The 24324-nt window shown below is 38.8% G+C and overlaps 1 protein-coding gene across 6 annotated transcripts in view; it reads left to right on the top strand.

The window, feature by feature from the left end:
• Positions 1-24324, top strand: part of cacna1g (calcium channel, voltage-dependent, T type, alpha 1G subunit) — a 188466-nt gene that overhangs the window by 142868 nt on the left and 21274 nt on the right. For all 6 annotated transcript variants that reach the window (XM_041220423.1, XM_041220421.1, XM_041220425.1 and 3 more), the window contains 6 exons: positions 1485-1636; positions 19304-19413; positions 20638-20771; positions 21656-21726; positions 22235-22313; positions 22981-23102. In XM_041220423.1, the coding sequence (XP_041076357.1) occupies positions 1485-1636; positions 19304-19413; positions 20638-20771; positions 21656-21726; positions 22235-22313; positions 22981-23102 (668 nt within the window). The remainder of the gene's footprint in view (positions 1-1484; positions 1637-19303; positions 19414-20637; positions 20772-21655; positions 21727-22234; positions 22314-22980; positions 23103-24324) is intronic.

Genomic DNA, 24324 nt, shown 5'->3' with positions numbered 1-24324 from the left:
CTATAAGAACTAAGAACGTGTTTAACATCCCCAATAGAGCAGGGCCCTTCACAGTGATAGCAGACAGGTGACTCAGACAGGTATTTGTTTGCTATATTATTTTTCCTGCCTAGTAATTATAACAAAGGAGAACTGAAAATGTGCTGTGTGCACTGTCCATAACAGAACAAGCGCCGTAATGTCCACTAGCTCACACTGGCTTTGCTGTGCTATGTTTACCCTGCATTGTGTGGGCAGCACTTGAAATGTCTCATGCAAGCAGTCTGGGGCCTGCGGTACATTTGGGAGTACTGTACATGAGACAGATGCTTTCCCTGCTTCACTGCGCTCTGCAGGACCCTGTTTCTCCCATTCCTAATTCTGGTAGCTTCTGCAGATCTAGGCTTCATTAAAAAAAAAAAATTACCTAATCCCACATGTTTCTTGCACATTTTGAAGAATCAGGCCAGGGAAACCCCCTTCTCCCCCCTGCTGTTCTGGCAGAATATTTCTTCCTGGGTGCTGGCTGGGGGAGTGGCGGCTGCACAACCCAGTTGCTTGAGATCGATAAGCAAGCAGCCCCACATGTAATTACTGCTCCTCTGCATTCCAGGGTAGTCTGGTGAAGCATCTCTGCCTGCAGCGCGAGCAAGCTGAGCCCAGTTTGGTGCAGGATACTGGGGGAAGTGGCTTCCCCTGAGGGCTTTTAAAAAGATCAGGCCATGCAGTCACTGCTCCCCTCTCCACGCATTGATACCCTCGCCCAGTACTGCTGTAATAGCACAGAAATTCACATGGGTTAAAAGCCTTGTGTTATAATTTCGTCCACAGAAGAGTTTTTTAGTTTATTGTCTCATAGTTTCATCTGCTGAACAATCACATACTGTATGAGAAATCAACCCTCAGATTTGTCTAAAAACTGAAGGACATATCTTGAGTAAAGGTTCCATGTATGGAACATACGACATTATTCTATATTTACATAAAAACTCCTTTTAATGTTTAATAGCAGATCCTGTGTACAACCTTCAATTTCTGTGTTCATAAGAAGTTCAAACGTCGATTGTAGGGTGTCTCTTTATTATAAGAGACGTTATTCTGCATGGTTTGTGGTGCGTCAGTTTACAGGCCTCTCTGAAACAGCACAAGATGACATTTCATATATAACAAGAGATACCCTACATACTAAGTTTTAACTTATATGATGTGCACTAATGTCTGCCTTTTATTCAGACTGGACTATTCACCTTTTTGACCCCCAAGTGCCTTTAAAACCAGCCTACTTTCCCTTCAGAATGTATGGTTGAAGTTACAGATGACATACAGTACAGTATCAATGCCAAGCTTACTTGTGCAGGTGGACTTGCAGCGAGGGGGGTGAGTACAATGGCCTGGTCTTTCTCTGCCGCTAGACAGCAGGACTCGTATGACTGTATATGTGGTGTGATCACTTTTTCCCTGTGATCCCTGCTTGCACTCTGACTCTCTCTCCTCCTCCCATGTAGAAGCGCAGTGCAAACCCTACTACTCCGACTACTCCCCCTCCCGCCTCCTCATACACAAGATGTGCACCAGCCACTACCTGGACCTCTTCATCACAGTGGTGATTGGCCTCAACGTCATCACCATGGCAATGGAGCACTACCAGCAACCCAAGGTAGGCTGCTCTTATCACTGTGTACTGTGTGTATGTATGTATGCATGTATGTATGTATGTGTGTATGTATGTATTTAATTATTCAACACCTCTGGTGATGCATTTTCTATGATAAATCTAGTTACACCTACATTCTCACCTACATTTTGCCATTGGTTTCCAGTATGGGTAGCACTTTACATTAAGTCTCTAATTACTGTGTATTTATAGTAGATTATATTTACTTAGTAAATACACATGTACTTACACATAATTACAATGTCATTATGCATAGTTACAATGTACATAATGTATAAATCTTTTTGCACAATATATGTAACTGTACATGTGCAGAAGTCTAGACAATTTGTAATTATCAATGTGTCAAATGTCACATATTAACTCCGGGGGTTCCGTAACAGCACAGCCACCTTTGCGCAGATGATCTGAGTGTCCAAACCAGAGGTCAGTATTTATTAACCTTGAGCTTTAATGTATTTTAGCTAGCTGCCCGCATAGATACGGTGTCTAGTGAAGTACACATTCAATTCTCTGGACTGCCCCTTTGCGCCAGCACGTCCAGTATATATAACCTTGATGCCACTGCTATGGAAGCCCTTACACACCACAAAGTACGACAAAGCAAATAAATGCACAACTTAAAGTATTGGTGGGGTTCCAACAATAATAACATTGTAATTATGTGTAAGTACGCATGCATTTACTAAATAAATGGATTTTATTCCTTGTATTATCGTTGTGATAGAAGGTGTTATTCAGTCTGTATTATCGTTGTGATAGAAGGTGTTATTCAGTCTGTATGATCGTTGTGATAGAAGTTGTTATTCAGTCTGTATTATTGTTGTGATAGAAGGTGTTATTCAGTCTGTATTATCGTTGTGATAGAAGGTGTTATTCAGTCTGTATTACCGTTGTGATAGAAGGTGTTATTCAGTCTGTATTATCGTTGTGATAGAAGGTGTTATTCAGTCAGTATGATCATTGTGATAGAAGGTGTTATTCAGTCTGTATTATCGTTGTGATAGAAGGTGTTATTCAGTCTGTATTATCGTTGTGATAGAAGGTGTTATTCAGTCTGTATTATCGTTGTTGTGATAGAAGGTGTGATAGAAGGTGTTATTCAGTCTGTATTATCGTTGTGATAGAAGGTGTTATTCAGTCTGTATTATCGTTGTGATAGAAGGTGTTATTCAGTCTGTATTATCTGTTGTGATAGAAGGTGTTATTCAGTCGTTGTATTATCGTTGTGATAGAAGGTGTTATTCAGTCTGTATTATCGTTGTGATAGAAGGTGTTATTCAGTCTGTATGATCGTTGTGATAGAAGGTGTTATTCAGTCTGTATGATCGTTGTGATAGAAGGTGTTATTCAGTCTGTATTATCGTTGTGATAGAAGGTGTTATTCAGTCTGTATGATCGTTGTGATAGAAGGTGTTATTCAGTCTGTATTATTCGTTGTGATAGAAGGTGTTATTCAGTCTGTATTATCGTTGTGATAGAAGGTGTTATTCAGTCTGTATGATCGTTGTGATAGAAGGTGTTATTCAGTCTGTATTATCGTTGTGATAGAAGGTGTTATTCAGTCTGTATTATCGTTGTGATAGAAGGTGTTATTCAGTCTGTATTATCTGTTGTGATAGAAGGTGTTATTCAGTCTGTATGATCGTTGTGATAGAAGGTGTTATTCATGATCGTTGTGATAGAAGGTGTTATTCAGTCTGTATTATCGTTGTGATAGAAGGTGTTATTCAGTCTGTATGATCGTTGTGATAGAAGGTGTTATTCAGTCTGTATGATTGTTGTGATAGAAGGTGTTATTCAGTCTGTATTATTGTTGTGATAGAAGGTGTTATTCAGTCTGTATTATCGTTGTGATAGAAGGTGTTATTCAGTCTGTATTATCGTTGTGATAGAAGGTGTTATTCAGTCTGTATTATCGTTGTGATAGAAGGTGTTATTCAGTCTGTATTATCGTTGTGATAGAAGGTGTTATTCATTCTGTATTATCGTTGTGATAGAAGGTGTTATTCAGTCTGTATTATCGTTGTGATAGAAGGTGTTATTCAGTCTGTATGATCGTTGTGATAGAAGGTGTTATTCAGTCTGTATTATCGTTGTGATAGAAGGTGTTATTCAGTCTGTATGATCGTTGTGATAGAAGGTGTTATTCAGTCTGTATTATCGTTGTGTTAGAAGGTGTTATTCAGTCTGTATTATCGTTGTGATAGAAGGTGTTATTCATTATCTGTATTATCGTTGTGATAGAAGGTGTTATTCAGTCTGTATTATCGTTGTGATAGAAGGTGTTATTTCATTATCTGTTATTATCGTTGTGATAGAAGGTGTTATTCAGTCTGTATGATTGTTGTGATAGAAGGTGTTATTCAGTCTGTATTATCGTTGTGATAGAAGGTGTTATTCAGTCTGTATTATCGTTGTGATAGAAGGTGTTATTCAGTCTGTATTATCGTTGTGATAGAAGGTGTTATTCAGTCTGTATTATCGTTGTGATAGAAGGTGTTATTCAGTCTGTATGATCTGTTGTGATAGAAGGTGTTATTCATTCTGTATTATCGTTGTGATAGAAGGTGTTATTCAGTCTGTATTATCGTTGTGATAGAAGGTGTTATTCAGTCTGTATGATCGTTGTGATAGAAGATGTTATTCAGTCTGTATTATCGTTGTGATAGAAGGTGTTATTCAGTCTGTATTATCGTTGTGATAGAAGGTGTTATTCAGTCTGTATGATCGTTGTGATAGAAGGTGTTATTCAGTCTGTATGATTGTTGTGATAGAAGGTGTTATTCAGTCTGTATTATCGTTGTGATAGAAGGTGTTATTCAGTCTGTATTATCGTTGTGATAGAAGGTGTTATTCAGTCTGTATGATCATTGTGATAGAAGGTGTTATTCAGTCTGTATTATCGTTGTGATAGAAGGTGTTATTCAGTCTGTATTATCGTTGTGATAGAAGGTGTTATTCAGTCTGTATTATCGTTGTGATAGAAGGTGTTATTCAGTCTGTATGATCGTTGTGATAGAAGGTGTTATTCAGTCTGTATTATCGTTGTGATAGAAGGTGTTATTCATCTGTATTATCGTTGTGATAGAAGGTGTTATTCAGTCTGTATGATCGTTGTGATAGAAGATGTTATTCAGTCTGTATTATCGTTGTGATAGAAGGTGTTATTCAGTCTGTATTATCGTTGTGATAGAAGGTGTTATTCAGTCTGTATGATCGTTGTGATAGAAGATGTTATTCAGTCTGTATTATCGTTGTGATAGAAGGTGTTATTCAGTCTGTATTATCGTTGTGATAGAAGGTGTTATTCAGTCTGTATTATCGTTGTGATAGAAGGTGTTATTCAGTCTGTATTATCGTTGTGATAGAAGGTGTTATTCAGTCTGTATGATCGTTGTGATAGAAGGTGTTATTCATTCTGTATTATCGTTGTGATAGAAGGTGTTATTCAGTCTGTATTATCGTTGTGATAGAAGGTGTTATTCAGTCTGTATGATCGTTGTGATAGAAGGTGTTATTCAGTCTGTATGATCGTTGTGATAGAAGATGTTATTCAGTCTGTATTATCGTTGTGATAGAAGGTGTTATTCAGTCTGTATTATCGTTGTGATAGAAGGTGTTATTCAGTCTGTATGATCGTTGTGATAGAAGGTGTTATTCAGTCTGTATTATCGTTGTGATAGAAGGTGTTATTCAGTCTGTATGATCGTTGTGATAGAAGGTGTTATTCAGTCTGTATTATCGTTGTGATAGAAGGTGTTATTCAGTCTGTATTATCGTTGTGATAGAAGGTGTTATTCAGTCTGTAGAAGGTGATCGTTGTGATAGAAGGTGTTATTCAGTCTGTATTATCGTTGTGATAGAAGGTGTTATTCAGTCTGTATTATCGTTGTGATAGAAGGTGTTATTCAGTCTGTATTATCGTTGTGATAGAAGGTGTTATTCAGTCTGTATGATCGTTGTGATAGAAGATGTTATTCAGTCTGTATTATCGTTGTGATAGAAGGTGTTATTCAGTCTGTATTATCGTTGTGATAGAAGGTGTTATTCAGTCTGTATGATCGTTGTGATAGAAGGTGTTATTCAGTCTGTATTATCGTTGTGATAGAAGGTGTTATTCAGTCTGTATTATCGTTGTGATAGAAGGTGTTATTCAGTCTGTATTATCGTTGTGATAGAAGGTGTTATTCAGTCTGTATTATCCTTGTGATAGAAGGTGTTATTCAGTCTGTATGATCGTTGTGATAGAAGGTGTTATTCATGTATTATCGTTGTGATAGAGAAGGTGTTATTCAGTCTGTATTATCGTTGTGATAGAAGGTGTTATTCAGTCTGTATGATCGTTGTGATAGAAGGTGTTATTCAGTCTGTATGATCGTTGTGATAGAAGGTGTTATTCAGTCTGTATTATCGTTGTGATAGAAGGTGTTATTCAGTCTGTATTATCAGTTGTGATAGAAGGTGTTATTCAGTCTGTATTATCGTTGTGATAGAAGGTGTTATTCAGTCTGTATTATCGTTGTGATAGAAGGTGTTATTCAGTCTGTATTATCGTTGTGATAGAAGGTGTTATTCAGTCTGTATGATGTTGTGATAGAAGGTGTTATTCAGTCTGTATGATCGTTGTGATAGAAGGTGTTATTCAGTCTGTATTATCGTTGTGATAGAAGGTGTTATTCAGTCTGTATGATCGTTGTGATAGAAGGTGTTATTCAGTCTGTATTATCGTTGTGATAGAAGGTGTTATTCAGTCTGTATTATCGTTGTGATAGAAGGTGTTATTCAGTCTGTATTATCGTTGTGATAGAAGGTGTTATTCAGTCTGTATGATCGTTGTGATAGAAGGTGTTATTCAGTCTGTATTATCGTTGTGATAGAAGGTGTTATTCAGTCTGTATGATCGTTGTGATAGAAGGTGTTATTCAGTCTGTATTATCGTTGTGATAGAAGGTGTTATTCAGTCTGTATTATCGTTGTGATAGAAGGTGTTATTCAGTCTGTATTATCGTTGTGATAGAAGGTGTTATTCAGTCTGTATTATCGTTGTGATAGAAGGTGTTATTCAGTCTGTATGATCGTTGTGATAGAAGGTGTTATTCAGTCTGTATTATCAGTCTGTTGTGATAGAAGAAGGTGTTATTCAGTCTGTATTATCGTTGTGATAGAAGGTGTTATTCAGTCTGTATTATCGTTGTGATAGAAGGTGTTATTCAGTCTGTATTATCGTTGTGATAGAAGGTGTTATTCAGTCTGTATTATCGTTGTGATAGAAGGTGTTATTCAGTCTGTATGATCGTTGTGATAGAAGGTGTTATTCAGTCTGTATTATCGTTGTGATAGAAGGTGTTATTCAGTCTGTATGATCGTTGTGATAGAAGATGTTATTCAGTCTGTATTATCGTTGTGATAGAAGGTGTTATTCAGTCTGTATTATCGTTGTGATAGAAGGTGTTATTCAGTCTGTATTATCGTTGTGATAGAAGGTGTTATTCAGTCTGTATTATCGTTGTGATAGAAGGTGTTATTCAGTCTGTATTATCGTTGTGATAGAAGGTGTTATTCAGTCTGTATTATCGTTGTGATAGAAGGTGTTATTCAGTCTGTATTATCGTTGTGATAGAAGGTGTTATTCAGTCTGTATTATCGTTGTGATAGAAGGTGTTATTCAGTCTGTATTATCGTTGTGATAGAAGGTGTTATTCAGTCTGTATTATCGTTGTGATAGAAGGTGTTATTCAGTCTGTATTATCGTTGTGATAGAAGGTGTTATTCAGTCTGTATGATCGTTGTGATAGAAGGTGTTATTCATTCTGTATTATCGTTGTGATAGAAGGTGTTATTCATGATCGTTGTGTAGAAGGTGTTATTCAGTCTGTATTATCGTTGTGATAGAAGGTGTTATTCAGTCTGTATGATCGTTGTGATAGAAGGTGTTATTCATTCCGTATTATCGTTGTGATAGAAGGTGTTATTCAGTCTGTATTATCGTTGTGATAGGTGTTATTCAGTCTGTATTATCGTTGTGATAGAAGGTGTTATTCAGTCTGTATGATCGTTGTGATAGAAGGTGTTATTCAGTCTGTATTATCGTTGTGATAGAAGGTGTTATTCAGTCTGTATTATCGTTGTGATAGAAGGTGTTATTCAGTCTGTATTATCGTTGTGATAGAAGGTGTTATGTATTATCGTTGTGATAGAAGGTGTTATTCAGTCTGTATTATCGTTGTGATAGAAGGTGTTATTCAGTCTGTATGATCGTTGTAGAAGGTGTTATTCAGTCTGTATTATCGTTGTGATAGAAGGTGTTATTCAGTCTGTATGATCGTTGTGATAGAAGATGTTATTCAGTCTGTATTATCGTTGTGATAGAAGGTGTTATTCAGTCTGTATTATCGTTGTGATAGAAGGTGTTATTCAGTCTGTATTATCGTTGTGATAGAAGGTGTTATTCAGTCTGTATGATCGTTGTGATAGAAGATGTTATTCAGTCTGTATTATCGTTGTGATAGAAGGTGTTATTCAGTCTGTATTATCGTTGTGATAGAAGGTGTTATTCAGTCTGTATGATCGTTGTGATAGAAGGTGTTATTCAGTCTGTATTATCGTTGTGATAGAAGGTGTTATTCAGTCTGTATGATCGTTGTGATAGAAGGTGTTATTCAGTCTGTATTATCGTTGTGATAGAAGGTGTTATTCAGTCTGTATGATCGTTGTGATAGAAGATGATATTCAGTCTGTATTATCGTTGTGATAGAAGGTGTTATTCAGTCTGTATTATCGTTGTGATAGAAGGTGTTATTCAGTCGTTGTGATAGAAGGTGTTATTCAGTCTGTATGATCGTTGTGATAGAAGGTGTTATTCAGTCTGTATTATCGTTGTGATAGAAGGTGTTATTCAGTCTGTATGATCGTTGTGATAGAAGGTGTTATTCAGTCTGTATTATCGTTGTGATAGAAGGTGTTATTCAGTCTGTATTATCGTTGTGATAGAAGGTGTTATTCAGTCTGTATTATCGTTGTGATAGAAGGTGTTATTCAGTCTGTATTATCGTTGTGATAGAAGGTGTTATTCAGTCTGTATGATTGTTGTGATAGAAGGTGTTATTCATTCTGTATTATCGTTGTGATAGAAGGTGTTATTCAGTCTGTATTATCGTTGTGATAGAAGGTGTTATTCAGTCTGTATGATCGTTGTGATAGAAGGTGTTATTCAGTCTGTATTATCATTGTGATAGAAGGTGTTATTCATTCTGTATTATTGTTGTGATAGAAGGTGTTATTCAGTCTGTATTATCGTTGTGATAGAAGGTGTTATTCAGTCTGTATTATCGTTGTGATAGAAGGTGTTATTCAGTCTGTATTATCGTTGTGATAGAAGGTGTTATTCAGTCTGTATGATCGTTGTGATAGAAGATGTTATTCAGTCTGTATTATCGTTGTGATAGAAGGTGTTATTCAGTCTGTATTATCGTTGTGATAGAAGGTGTTATTCAGTCTGTATTATCGTTGTGATAGAAGGTGTTATTCAGTCTGTATTATCGTTGTGATAGAAGGTGTTATTCAGTCTGTATTATCGTTGTGATAGAAGGTGTTATTCAGTCTGTATTATCGTTGTGATAGAAGGTGTTATTCAGTCTGTATGATCGTTGTGATAGAAGGTGTTATTCAGTCTGTATTATCGTTGTGATAGAAGGTGTTATTCAGTCTGTATGATCGTTGTGATAGAAGGTGTTATTCAGTCTGTATGATCATTGTGATAGAAGGTGTTATTCATTCTGTATTATCGTTGTGATAGAAGGTGTTATTCAGTCTGTATGATCGTTGTGATAGAAGATGTTATTCAGTCTGTATTATCGTTGTGATAGAAGGTGTTATTCAGTCTGTATTATCGTTGTGATAGAAGGTGTTATTCAGTCTGTATGATCGTTGTGATAGAAGGTGTTATTCAGTCTGTATTATCGTTGTGATAGAAGGTGTTATTCATTCTGTATTATCGTTGTGATAGAAGGTGTTATTCAGTCTGTATTATCGTTGTGATAGAAGGTGTTATTCAGTCTGTATGATCGTTGTGATAGAAGGTGTTATTCAGATCTGTATTATCGTTGTGATAGAAGGTGTTATTCAGTCTGTATATTATCGTTGTGATAGAAGGTGTTATTTAGTCTGTATGATCATTGTGATAGAAGCTGTTATTCAGTCTGTATTATCGTTGTGATAGAAGGTGTTATTCAGTCTGTATTATCGTTGTGATAGAAGGTGTTATTCAGTCTGTATTATCGTTGTGATAGAAGGTGTTATTCAGTCTGTATGATCGTTGTGATAGAAGGTGTTATTCAGTCTGTATGATCGTTGTGATAGAAGGTGTTATTCAGTCTGTATCGTTGTGATAGAAGGTGTTATTGTGATAGAAGTTGTTATTCAGTCTGTATGATCATTGTGTTAGAAGATGTTATTCAGTCTGTATTATCGTTGTGATAGAAGGTGTTATTCATTCTGTATTATCGTTGTGATAGAAGGTGTTATTCAGTCTGTATTATCCTTGTGATAGAAGGTGTTATTCAGTCTGTATGATCGTTGTGATAGAAGGTGTTATTCAGTCTGTATGATCATTGTGTTAGAAGATGTTATTCAGTCTGTATTATCGTTGTGATAGAAGGTGTTATTCAGTCTGTATTATCGTTGTGATAGAAGGTGTTATTCAGTCTGTATGATCGTTGTGATAGAAGGTGTTATTCAGTCTGTATTATTGTTGTGATAGAAGGTGTTATTCATTCTGTATTATCGTTGTGATAGAAGGTGTTATTCAGTCTGTATAATCGTTGTGATAGAAGGTGTTATTCAGTCTGTGTGATCGTTGTGATAGAAGGTGTTATTCAGTCTGTATGATCATTGTGATAGAAGGTGTTATTCATTCTGTATTATCGTTGTGATAGAAGGTGTTATTCAGTCTGTATTATCCTTGTGATAGAAGGTGTTATTCAGTCTGTATTATCGTTGTGATAGAAGGTGTTATTCAGTCTGTATTATCGTTGTGATAGAAGGTGTTATTCAGTCTGTATTATCGTTGTGATAGAAGGTGTTATTCAGTCTGTATGATCGTTGTGATAGAAGGTGTTATTCAGATCTGTTATTCATCTGTATTATTGTTGATAGAAGGTGTTATTCAGTCTGTATTATCGTTGTGATAGAAGGTGTTATTCAGTCTGTATGATCGTTGTGATAGAAGGTGTTATTCAGTCTGTATTATCGTTGTGTTATTAGAAGGTGTTATTCAGTCTGTATGATCGTTGTGATAGAAGGTGTTATTCAGTCTGTATGATCGTTGTGATAGAAGGTGTTATTCATTCTGTATTATCGTTGTGATAGAAGGTGTTATTCAGCCAATATGATCGTTGTGATAGAAGGTGTTATTCAGTCTGTATTATCGTTGTGATAGAAGGTGTTATTCAGTCTGTATTATCGTTGTGATAGAAGGTGTTATTCAGTCTGTATTATCGTTGTGATAGAAGGTGTTATTCAGTCTGTATGATCGTTGTGATAGAAGGTGTTATTCAGTCTGTATGATCGTTGTGATAGAAGGTGTTATTCAGTCTCTGTATTATCGTTGTGATAGAAGGTGTTATTCAGTCTGTGTGTTGTGATAGAAGGTGTTATTCAGTCTGTGTATAGAAGAAGGTGTTATTCAGTCTGTATGATCGTTGTGTTAGAAGATGTTATTCAGCCAATATGATCGTTGTGATAGAAGGTGTTATTCAGTCTGTATTATCGTTGTGATAGAAGGTGTTATTCAGTCTGTATAATCGTTGTGATAGAAGGTGTTATTCAGTCTGTATGATCGTTGTGATAGAAGGTGTTATTCAGTCTGTATGATCGTTGTGATAGAAGGTGTTATTCAGTCTGTATGATCGTTGTGATAGAAGGTGTTATTCAGTCTGTATGATCGTTGTGATAGAAGGTGTTATTCAGTCTGTATTATCGTTGTGATAGAAGGTGTTATTCAGTCTGTATGATCGTTGTGATAGAAGGTGTTATTCAGTCTGTATGATAGAATGTTATTCAGTCTGTATGTTGTGATAGAAGGTGTTATTCAGTCTGTATTATCGTTGTGATAGAAGGTGTTATTCAGTCTGTATTATCGTTGTGATAGAAGGTGTTATTCAGTCTGTATGATCGTTGTGATAGAAGGTGTTATTCAGCCTGTAGGATCGTTGTGATAGAAGGTGTTATTCAGTTCTGTAGGTGTTATTCAGTATTATCTGTATAGAAGGTGATCGTTGTGATAGAAGGTGTTATTCAGTCTGTATTATCGTTGTGATAGAAGGTGTTATTCAGTCTGTATGATCGTTGTGATAGAAGGTGTTATTCAGTCTGTATGATCGTTGTGATAGAAGGTGTTATTCAGTCTGTATGATCGTTGTGATAGAAGGTGTTATTCAGTCTGTATGATCGTTGTGATAGAAGGTGTTATTCAGTCTGTATGATCGTTGTGATAGAAGGTGTTATTCAGTCTGTATTATCGTTGTGATAGAAGGTGTTATTCAGTCTGTATTATCGTTGTGATAGAAGGTGTTATTCAGTCTGTATGATCGTTGTGATAGAAGGTGTTATTCAGTCTGTATGATCGTTGTGATAGAAGGTGTTATTCAGTCTGTATTATCGTTGTGATAGAAGGTGTTATTCAGTCTGTATGATCGTTGTGATAGAAGGTGTTATTCATTCTGTATTATCGTTGTGATAGAAGGTGTTATTCAGCCAATATGATCGTTGTGATAGAAGATGTTATTCAGTCTGTATTATCGTTGTGATAGAAGGTGTTATTCAGTCTGTATTATCGTTGTGATAGAAGGTGTTATTCAGTCTGTATGATCGTTGTGATAGAAGGTGTTATTCAGTCTGTATTATCGTTGTGATAGAAGGTGTTATTCAGTCTGTATGATCGTTGTGATAGAAGGTGTTATTCAGTCTGTATGATCGTTGTGATAGAAGGTGTTATTCAGTCTGTATTATCGTTGTGATAGAAGGTGTTATTCAGTCTGTATGATCATTGTGATAGAAGGTGTTATTCAGTCTGTATGATCATTGTGATAGAAGGTGTTATTCATTCTGTATTATCGTTGTGATAGAAGGTGTTATTCAGCCAATATGATCGTTGTGATAGAAGATGTTATTCAGTCTGTATTATCGTTGTGATAGAAGGTGTTATTCAGTCTGTATTATCCTTGTGATAGAAGGTGTTATTCAGTCTGTATGTGTTATCGTTGTGATAGAAGGTGTTATTCAGTCTGTATGATCGTTGTGATAGAAGGTGTTATTCAGTCTGTATTGATCGTTGTGATAGAAGGTGTTATTCAGTCTGTATGATCGTTGTGATAGAAGATGTTATTCAGTCTGTATTATTGTTGTGATAGAAGGTGTTATTCAGTCTGTATTATCTTTGTGATAGAAGGTGTTATTCAGTCTGTATGATCATTGTGATAGAAGGTGTTATTCAGTCTGTATGATCGTTGTGATAGAAGGTGTTATTCAGTCTGTATTATCGTTGTGATAGAAGGTGTTATTCAGTCTGTATGATCGTTGTGATAGAAGGTGTTATTCAGTCTGTATGATCGTTGTGATAGAAGGTGTTATTCAGTCTGTATGATCGTTGTGATAGAAGGTGTTATTCAGTCTGTATGATCGTTGTGATAGAAGGTGTTATTCAGTCTGTATGATCGTTGTGATAGAAGGTGTTATTCAGTCTGTATGATCATTGTGATAGAAGGTGTTATTCAGTCTGTATTGATCATTGTGATAGAAGGTGTTATTCAGTCTGTATTATCGTTGTGATAGAAGGTGTTATTCAGTCTATATGATCGTTGTGATAGAAGGTGTTATTTCAGATTGTTGTGATAGAAGGTGTTATTCAGTCTGTATTATTGTGATAGAAGGTGTTATTCATTCTGTATGATCATTGTGATAGAAGGTGTTATTCAGTCTGTATGATCGTTGTGATAGAAGGTGTTATTCAGTCTGTATTATCGTTGTGATAGAAGGTGTTATTCAGTCTGTATGATCATTGTGATAGAAGGTGTTATTCAGTCTGTATGATTGTTGTGATAGAAGATGTTATTCATTCTGTGTTATTGTTGTAATGAAGGTGTTATTCAGTCTGTATTATCGTTGTGATAGAAGGTGTTATTCAGTCTGTATTATCGTTGTGATAGAAGGTGTTATTCAGTCTGTGTGATTGTGTGATTTGTAGAAGGTGTTATTCAGTCTGTATTATCGTTGTGATAGAAGGTGTTATTCAGTCTGTATGATCGTTGTGATAGAAGGTGTTATTCAGTCTGTATTATCGTTGTGATAGAAGGTGTTATTCAGTCTGTATGATCGTTGTGTTAGAAGGTGTTATTCAGTCTGTATTATCATTGTGATAGAAGGTGTTATTCATTCTGTATTATCGTTGTGATAGAAGGTGTTATTCAGCCGATATGATCGATGCGATAGAAGGTGTTATTCAGTCTGTATGATCGTTGTGTTAGAAGATTTTATTCATTCTGTATGATCATTGTGATAGAAGGTGTTATTCAGTCTGTATGATCGTTGTGATAGAAGGTGTTATTCAGTCTGTATTATCGTTGTGATAGAAGGTTTTATTCAGTCTGTATTCAATTCTGTGATACATCATTACCTCAGGCAGTATAAGTTATATTATATATACCAAAGACTTAGCCCTGTAGAAACTAAACTGGAGCATATTGGATCATATTGCTCTCTCTACTGCCTGAAGTGTTTTTTGAAATGCACACAATCAGAAGTTTAAAGCACATACATATTATACAGAAGACGGTAGAGAATAGATGTATGTGATTTTATCTATCAGCAATACCACCTTTTTCATTTTATATTGTGCTTACTTCCTTACTAAATAAGGTCAGTTGTTACTATTGCAAAATTGGTTTTAGATGAAAGTGTGAGATGCATCAGGGATATGCCCTTACAAAACCTCCTGTAGTAAAAACACAGCTAAGTGTAATAAAGCACAGCAAAAGCGTGGTAAAGCAGAGGGAAGCATTGCAAAGTACAGAGAGGTATACAAAATCATGACAAACCACGGATGCCAATGGTAAATGTATATTATAACTGTGGAAAAATCACTGGGAAATCTTTAAAATTATTGTGCAAAAATATTGTTGAAACGTTCTAAGTGCACATGCCCTACAGGAGATAATAACTCATTCACAGGGAAGTCCCTCTTGCATTGAGTCTGGAGATAAGGAGTGATGAGTCAGGCTGATAACAATACCATACCATGGCAGAAAAGGGTTGATTGCTTTGAGCCCCCACGCTTCCTTTTTTAATCCGAGTTATTAATCTTTGTTTGAACTAATGTCATGCTCTCATTAGAAGCAATGTGCATCTCTTAGCCATCATCACTGGTTCACTGAACCCAGCACAGGGAGAGGAAACATCCCAAGAAACATCACAGTGTTTTCTTGCCCTGATCTCCGGGACAGGTGATCACCGAAATAAAGACAGTTTGGAAACGTCAGAGACACAGCTATAGACTAAATCCTCAGTGTTCTGTTTTTGCTTCTCATTATATATTTGAGAGGTGATAACTAAGAGGCTTATTGGGAAAGCAACCCTATATGGCAGCCGAACAATCATTTACCTCAAATTACATTTCAAGAGATCCCTAAATATTGAACGATATCTCAAAAGCCTTTAGAGATAGCCTAAAATGATTTACACGTATCTTTAAATCATTTGCAGATGTAACAGAATGGGCGCTGGGTGCGAACCGACAACTCCGCACACTGCAAGTGAGAGCATTATCCACTGTGCAAAATAACTTCTGCATCCTGGTTTTAGAGCTTTTAACCTATCTCATCTCATCTCACCGACAGGCAGAATCCGGAACAGCACTGCAGCACACAACACTGCCTCTTACACACGTACACAGTCTTCTTGAAGATATTTAAATATATTTAGAGATATCTGTAAATCAATTGACGATATCTAAATTCATACATGATCATTGCCCTCTTCTATTAGGAGAAAAATGTTGTGTTTTCTTGTATTTTTTGTAACTTTTTAATTGACGATATTTAGCACATCTTTTTTGTTTACCGTATTAGCTCCCAAATTTGTCCCACCAAATGTAAAATACATGGCTTATGCTAATAATGATTCCAGGCAGTCAGTTTACATACTGTAATGTACTGGCTGGCATAGAGGTAATTAACTGCTTGACTGATTTCTGTATGAAGACAGTTATAAAATGTCCTTTTAGACTTTTAGACTTATATTTTGGTACTGGATAGCTTTGGTTACTTGAAAATGATATCGCTGTTCCAAGTGAGTTTCAAGAATCTAGTCCTTTTAACTCTGTGTGATGATGATAGCGCTGCTCAGAAGAAAATAGGTTGAGGTGATCCTTAAGGTATATAATACAGTTAACGAGCCCAATAATATCTCTGGTGTTTACCTGGAAAACTGGGAAACTAATTCACCCAGATTGTATTATTTTAAATACATTTCCAGATTTTACGTAAAATAAAACTGGAAATTAATTTCCCGAATTGTATCCTACAATTTGTCCATTCCTGTGAGCATTGCACTTGCAGCCATGTTTGTAATACATGTGTTTAATTCTGTTTGCTTATTAGAAACGAAAGAGTATTTCAACATACTTGTGAATTGTGAGCAATCCCAGGCCTGCAGCAGGCAGTGTCTGGAGATTGCCCCCTGCCTGTTGAAGATATCTTTATCAGCAGTGATGAGAGTGACACGAGGACAGGCAGGCAGGCATTCCAGGCTCTGCTAACAGGATTAATCTATGCTAAAGGGAAGCTAAACTGTCCCTGTTGCTCCACACGCAGATTGACAGCTTTCAAATTGCTCTCATTAGCTTCCCGCTTGAGTGTTATGCAGAGTGGCTGCTGAGTCAGAACTCGCAGGCAGGCTGCACTTAGGTCACAGAGTAATCTAACAGAGCCACAGACTCCACACCGACACCATCTCACAAAGCCACAGACTCCACACCGACACCATCTCACAGAACCACCGACTCCACACCGACACCATCTCACAGAACCACCGACTCCACACCGACACCATCTCACAGAACCACAGACTCCACACCGACACCATCTCACAAAGCCACAGACTCCACACCGACACCATCTCACAGAACCACAGACTCCACACCGACACCATCTCACAAAGCCATAGACTCCACACCGACACCATCTCACAGAACCACCGACTCCACACCGACACCATCTCACAAAGCCATAGACTCCACACCGACACCATCTCACAGAACTACCGACTCCACACCGACACCATCTCAGAGAACCACAGACTCCACACCAACCCAATCACACAGAACCACCGACTCCACACCAACCCAATCACACAGAACCACCGACTCCACACCAACCCAATCACACAGAGCCACCGACTCCACACCGACGCCATCTCACAGAACCACCGACTCCACACCGATACCATCTCACAGAACCACAGACTCCACACCAACCCAAGCACACAGAACCACAGACTCTGAACCAACCCAATCTGACAGAGCCACCGACTCCACACCGACACCATCTCACAGAGACTCCACAGACTCACACAGAACCACAGACTCCACACCAACCCAATCACACAGAGCCACAGACTCCACACCAACCCAATCACACAGAACCACCGACTCCACACCAACCCAATCACACAGAACCACAGACTCCACACCAACCCTCCACAGACTCAACCAACCCAATCTCACAGAGCCACAGACTCCACACCAACCCAAACACACAGAACCACAGACTCCACACCAACCCAATCACACAGAGCCACACTCAGAGCCACAGACTCAGAACCAACCCAATCTCACACCACAGAGCCACAACCCAAGACTCAGACTCCACACCAACCCAAACACACAGAACCACAGACTCCACACCAACCCAATCACACAGAGCCACAGACTCAGAACCAACCCAATCACACAGAGCCACAGACTCAGAACCAACCCAATCTCAAAGAGCCAGAGACTTCACACCAACCCAAGCACACAGAGCCACAGACTCAGAACCAACCCAATCACACAGAGCCACAGACTCCACACCAACCCAATCACACAGAGCCACAGACTCCACACCAACCCAATCACACAGAGCCACAGACTCCACACCAACCCAATCACACAGAACCACAGACTCAGAACCAACCCAAGCACACAGAGCCACAGACTCCACACCGACCCAATCACACCGAGCCACAGACTCCACACCGACCCAGTCTGACAGAGCCAAAGAGTGAAATTGTCCCCACCCTTGAACACTTTATTTCCTGAACCCCAATCAATGCCTCTGCAGCCAGTGATGTTTTGACCTGCAAGACGCCGCTGAGGTGAAATGACCTAGGAAGTGAAACAGTATCTGACCTGAAAATAAGGCAAGCAAAAACTGAGAGCTTGTAATTATCTAGAACACAAAATTTTTTTATAAAAATGACGTGGTTGCTAAAACTGCACATGAAAGTAAACATAACAAAGTGAAGATGTATGAAATGATGTAATAACCCCTTTAAGATCTTTTATGAATTCCCTTCAGCACAAAGAAAGCGAGAGGGCTCCCTCTAGTGTCTCTTGTTCCTTATTTATTCCTGTATTTTAAACTGATCCCACACAGTGTCCTGTTTCTAACCATGCCAGAGAGCGGCCTTTCTGTTTGGGTTCATTTACTGAAAGGCCATTTGGGTGCAAGTCTCTCAAGATGCTTTTGAGGACCAAATTACAAACAAACCAAACTGATTTCCGAAGGCTGAGTAAGTGATTCAACCGAGATTGAGGCAGACAGGTGCCACACTGAGAGATTGAAGCAGATAGGTGTCACACTGAGAGATTGAAGCAGACAGGTGTCACACTGAGAGATTGAAGCAGATAGGTGTCACACTGAGAGATTGAAGCAGACAGGTGTCACACTGAGTTCATATCAGTGTACCCTAAATAGAATTGTATCGTACGGTACAATTACCCCAATATTTACCAACTACTCAATTTATGCTAAAACCCAAGGGTGAAGCCTGTGTAACACTAACATGCTTCCCACATCACTTCTTGCTTTAATATGAGCAAATAATTGCTGAGTGTTTTTAAGGACCAGTTAAAATAACTACTTACCTTGCCCCCCTTTGATCTTTTAAATAAGTAAGTCACTTCCCATATCTTCAGTGACACCTGATCATAATAATTTCTAGATTACTGACCAGAAGTTCATTCCTGATAAATCGCATGTTAATTCTTTATTCAATTTAGTGAATTACGTGCAGCATATTTAGTTGGTATTGTGATAATTCTTCTATGTCGGGTAGTATTGCTTTTATCTTGTTAGAAGTGCTGAGTTGTTCTATCGCCAACAGTTCCAGGCGCTTCTGAGCTGTGAATTGGAACACACATTTACTGCTCTGACTTTCTTTACTTGCCCCCATCTGGTCTGTATTAACCCAGCACAGGTTAGATTGACTGTATTAATATAAATGTAGCAAACTTCACTGTTTTTTCTTAAATCATCATTCCACTTGTTGAAGCAGCGAGTCTATCTGAAACCTGTCATTGCTGAGTAACGGTCCTGACCTGTGTTTTCTCCCCAGGTTCTAGACGAAGCTCTTAAGATCTGTAACTACATTTTCACCATTATCTTCGTCCTCGAGTCCGTCTTCAAACTGGTTGCCTTTGGGTTCCGACGCTTCTTTAAGGAGAGGTGAGGATATCTTTGGGGGTGGGGGGGGTGATCAAACTACCTAACCTGCCCTGATCTTGAGCTACCCCAGACTACCCAATACCAGGTACCAACCTCCCTGGAGCCAATCAACATTAAGAATACAGGGGGTAGTTTAACACTAGAACCGCCATGCGGGTCATTGTGACCCATTTTGCATTTAAAATGTTAATTACTCTTCCATTGTAAATCGTATGTCTATGTCCGTTTTTGAGTTTTCTAAATATATGAATTAAATATCCTGACGGCGACTGATAGCCAGAATCACAAAAATGATAAAGTTATAAACAGTTCTACCTAGAACCGCCACATTTTTAAATACTAGACCTAATTAATGGTCAAGTTCTATGTTTTCATTATAATCCATGTCAATCACTATAATTAGGCTTTCTCATTTTTGGTGTTAATTTTGTTTGGAATGCATGGGACTGCAGCATGGGAAACACATGCCTTGTGTTTTTATAAACAAACAAATTAGGCCAAGTTGTTTGATCGACTACCAGGGAGTAGGAACCACCCCTTATTTGAATATGACGCGACTCTTCTCTGTATAGGCATGAGGCTTTTATTGCCTTTTTTTTTACTGGGACCTCTCGCTCACTAAATATCATGGTATTCCTGGATAGATAATTGTCTGCTCTTTAAATATATGCTATTAAAAATCTGTCCCACCAGTGGTACCCAAAATATTATCAATTTACTACCAATGCATAAAGACTGTGTGGGACAATTGTATTTAGTAAGTAAAAGGTGTGAGTGGGATAGAAAGGGCAATAATTCTGAATTCTGTTTCAAGGCTGGTGACAGCTAAAATGTATATGCATTGCTGATTGAGAAAACACATGATTGGTTAAAGGCTAGGTTGTAAATAGCAACACTGTATGATGCATTTCCTTTTGAGATTGGCAATATGATAACAGCTTTGCTCCCTTGGCTTTGAGAGATACACCCCTCCAAGAGTGTAGGGAGCACATGCAGCCCCAGCCCCTGTGACTCAGTGTAGGGTGTGCATGCAGCCCCAGCCCCTGTGACTCAGTGTAGGGAGTGCATGCACCCCAGCCCCTGTGACTCAGTGTAGGTAGTGCATGCAGCCACAGTCCCTGTGACTCTCATTGTAAGGAGTGCATGCAGCCCCAGCCCCTGTGACTCTCAGTGTAGGGAGTGAGTAAAGGCCCCAACCCCTGTGACTCTCTCCTGTCTTCACAGGTGGAACCAGCTGGACCTGGCCATCGTGCTGCTGTCTATTATGGGCATCACCCTAGAGGAGATTGAGGTGAACGCCTCCCTGCCTATCAACCCCACCATCATCCGCATCATGAGAGTCCTGAGGATCGCCAGAGGTCTGTACTCCATCAGCAGCACCTTGTCAACTCCTCTCCAGACTTTAAGCACCTCATCAAATTCCCCCTCGAACAGAAGAGCCAGGAAGGGCTTGGTTGAACCCTAACCAAAACTTGGAGTAGCACAGAAACCAGTAACACAGGACACAGCTATAAATAGACTGATGTACCTCCAACACCAACCATCACAGCTTCTACCACAAAAGGCTACTTGTATGAAGTTAATATGTACAGCTGACCTAATCTCTTGCAGTATAAGAGTATCTTGGTACTGTGAAGTGCCACTGATCAGTTCTGTCAAGTGCAAAACAACACAACAGTCTTATACTACATTAGACAGGGTCAATTATAGATATTAATTTATTATGAAACATGTTTTCGTCCAAAAATATACATATATACTTTGTTAATGGTGTTATTCTTATAGCATGTTTATTATATTATCATCTATAAGAGACAACACTAATTGCAAACTAAGATCTAGTGCAATATCCCCCCCCACCCCCCCACCCCCCACCCCACCCCACCCACACTGAGCTGGATGTGGAATAACAGCTATCATATATTACTTGCTATGTGGAATACTGGCACATAGTCAAATCCACACTGTGTCTGGTTGTGTATGCGGTTGATCTGATTGGCTGTTTTTCCATAACAAGCTTAATGGGGGAGCTGCCCTCTGTATAGGAAATGACCTTTGCAAAGGTAAAGAGTTTGTGTGCCCTGTGTTCCCAGAGAAACCCTTAGAATAAATGCTCCTTGGATGGTAATAACACCGAGAGAGACTGAGCGCTTTAGACTCAGGGGCTGCTGTATTATTGCTGTATATCAGGAGCACCTGTGCACTGCTGTTTTTACTCAAGTGCACTTTCTCTTTGCTGCAGTTCTTAAGCTGTTGAAGATGGCTGTGGGAATGAGATCTCTGCTAGACACTGTTATGCAGGCGTTACCACAGGTAAACATCACGGAAAGCAATGCTGAGCCACACTGTGACCTCATGTTCCCTAGCAACGCCAACCACTATGGTTCAAAAAAAGATGGTGTATGATAGCAAGAAAATATGACTGAGAGACTGGTGCAAGGGTTCTCAGGACTGAAATAGAGGGATGTAATTTGGTCCTTTGGCAAAAGTACAAGAGGACATCTCTTGTTGTCCGTTACTGACACAGTGGAGGGTCCCTTGTTTTAATGAATCAAGACATATTTACATGAAATGTACTGCTGGTGTAATGATTTTTCTAAATTTGATTGTTTGGAACCAGCTAGCAAATCAATTAGGTGAAACGTCACACTTCATGCCATCAATATGGTTCTGCATACAGACATGCCCCTTATTGTTTGTCAGAGCAATGCAGAAGTGTATGCGTGGGGCTCTGGGTCAGTCAGTCTGTGCAACATATGACATATGTCTGTCTGTCTGTCCAGTGCAGTGTGTGACTGTGTTTGTGTCTCTCTCCCTGCAGGTTGGGAATCTGGGCCTCCTATTCATGCTGCTCTTCTTCATCTTCGCTGCTCTGGGTGTCGAGCTCTTTGGAGACCTTAGTAAGGATGATAGAGACCCCCTACCCTGCCAACAAACCAACCCCTGCTATTGAGAATCCTACAAAGGGGCCTGTGAACAAGAAAACACTTAAAACTTTAATGTATAAAATTATTCATTGTGATTGGAAACAGAAACATTGAATGTCAGTTTGAAACCATTGTTTTCTATAACATGTAATAAGAATGTTATACATGATTACATGATTAAATAGCCACATATAACAGAACCCACACTGACAGGTCAATGTGGCGAAGGGAGGGTTTGATTGTATGATTGAAAGTGTCCAGACTTACCTGAAGCTTCCAGCACAGTAGTCCTCAAAGCTGTGCCCCTGGGAGGGTGAATGTGTTCCTGCGAGACCCAGGGCTGTGCCCACGACAGCAGCTCACTTAATGTGGAACAGATCAGCGCTGCTGATTAGAAGGAGAATGAATCATTACAGTCTGCTACTCTGGACTCTCAGTCCCTGCTTCTGTGCCATTTGTTAAATCTGTAATTTAATTCACATTTTGAAAGAAGAATTTTATAAAATTGTAGGAAAGGAATATGAGCATGATCTCAGCACACGAACACTGAGCAACACTTGCGTGGCACACTCTGTGTTACCTGTACTCTGTCCTGGGATGATTTTGTAAATGTTATCTGTCCTGTTTCTGCTCTCCTCAGTTTGTGATGATACCCATCCTTGCGAAGGCCTAGGGAGACACGCAACTTTCCGCAACTTCGGCATGGCGTTCCTCACCTTGTTCCGTGTCTCCACGGGAGACAACTGGAACGGAATCATGAAGGTCAGTATCCCAGAATCCCATAGTGCCCGGCCTCCTGCTGCGCCTTTCAGAGTCAACACGAGAGCTGAGCCGGACAGGATTCAGCCAGGAACTGCAGAGACAGAGGCCAGTGATGTCTATCGGTTTGCCTGTCTGTCAGTCTTAATTTGTAGAGTAGATTGTAGACACTTCTCCTTTATATTGAACTACCCATATATTTACAGCAGGTTTTTCTGGTTCTTTCAGGATGTGGTGAGAGACAGACTATTCAGATCATATCCATTAATCACTGCAGTGCAATTTCTTATTCTTTAAAAAAGGAAACAATTTAATTGCATTAAACAACAATGAAAAAGTGGTACAAGTTAACAGGTTTCATAAAGATTCAATGAGAAACCCCCTATAGTATGTTTGAAGGTTTAGATCAGTCAGTGGTACCTAGTTCTAACACTCAGAGAAAACCAAGATAAAACAGAAGACAGCATTATTGTACAAAGTATAGGTAGCTCTGGGGCCCCTGTGTGGCTCACCTGGTAAAGGCATGAGCGTGTGATGAATCATACAGTCATGCAGGGCTGGATTTTGGTATCATGGGCCCCTGTACAAAGAACCCTCCCCCCCGAGATTGACACCAGATTCAAATAACCACTCCATTGTTTTAACGTGAATACCAAAGGTGCAATACATTCATGATTGGCGCAAGCAATCTGTTGAAAGAGTATCCCGAATTGTGTATATGGACATGAAATCTGTCTGTGCCCTGTAGTAAAATTTTAGTTACACTGGGGCAATCAGGATCCTGCGGAGAACTGGGTGGTCATCTCTGCCGTCGCTCTTCGGCTCAATATTTTTTCAGCACTGCAGTTTCCATTGCACAGTTTCAAAGTCATCAAAATGATCACGAATCTCATCCAGAAATGTTTTCAGAGATTCAAGTAATTCAACTACCACTTACAGTTCGATGTTTTGTGCTTGAATGGATTTACTAGTTTTGTCGAATCTCTCCAGAATGTTATTCCACAAGTCTGTGGGTTAAAGCAAAAAGCAGATTGAAGTTACTTTGATCGTTAATTGCAGATGTGGGCAGACTGGGTTCGACTCCTTGTTCTGTACTCTTTATAATTCTTCAGGTTTGTTGTTTGGAAAAGTAGCGGCACCAAAACTCTCGCTGACCACTTGTTCAGATTCATTTGTTGTCGTTATTTCATTTTTATAGGATTTAAAACCGAAATGTGATAGTGTC

This window comes from Polyodon spathula, chromosome 20, assembly GCF_017654505.1.
Source record: "Polyodon spathula isolate WHYD16114869_AA chromosome 20, ASM1765450v1, whole genome shotgun sequence".
Classification (NCBI taxonomy): domain Eukaryota; kingdom Metazoa; phylum Chordata; class Actinopteri; order Acipenseriformes; family Polyodontidae; genus Polyodon; species Polyodon spathula.
This window is presented reverse-complemented; position numbering and strand designations above follow the sequence as displayed.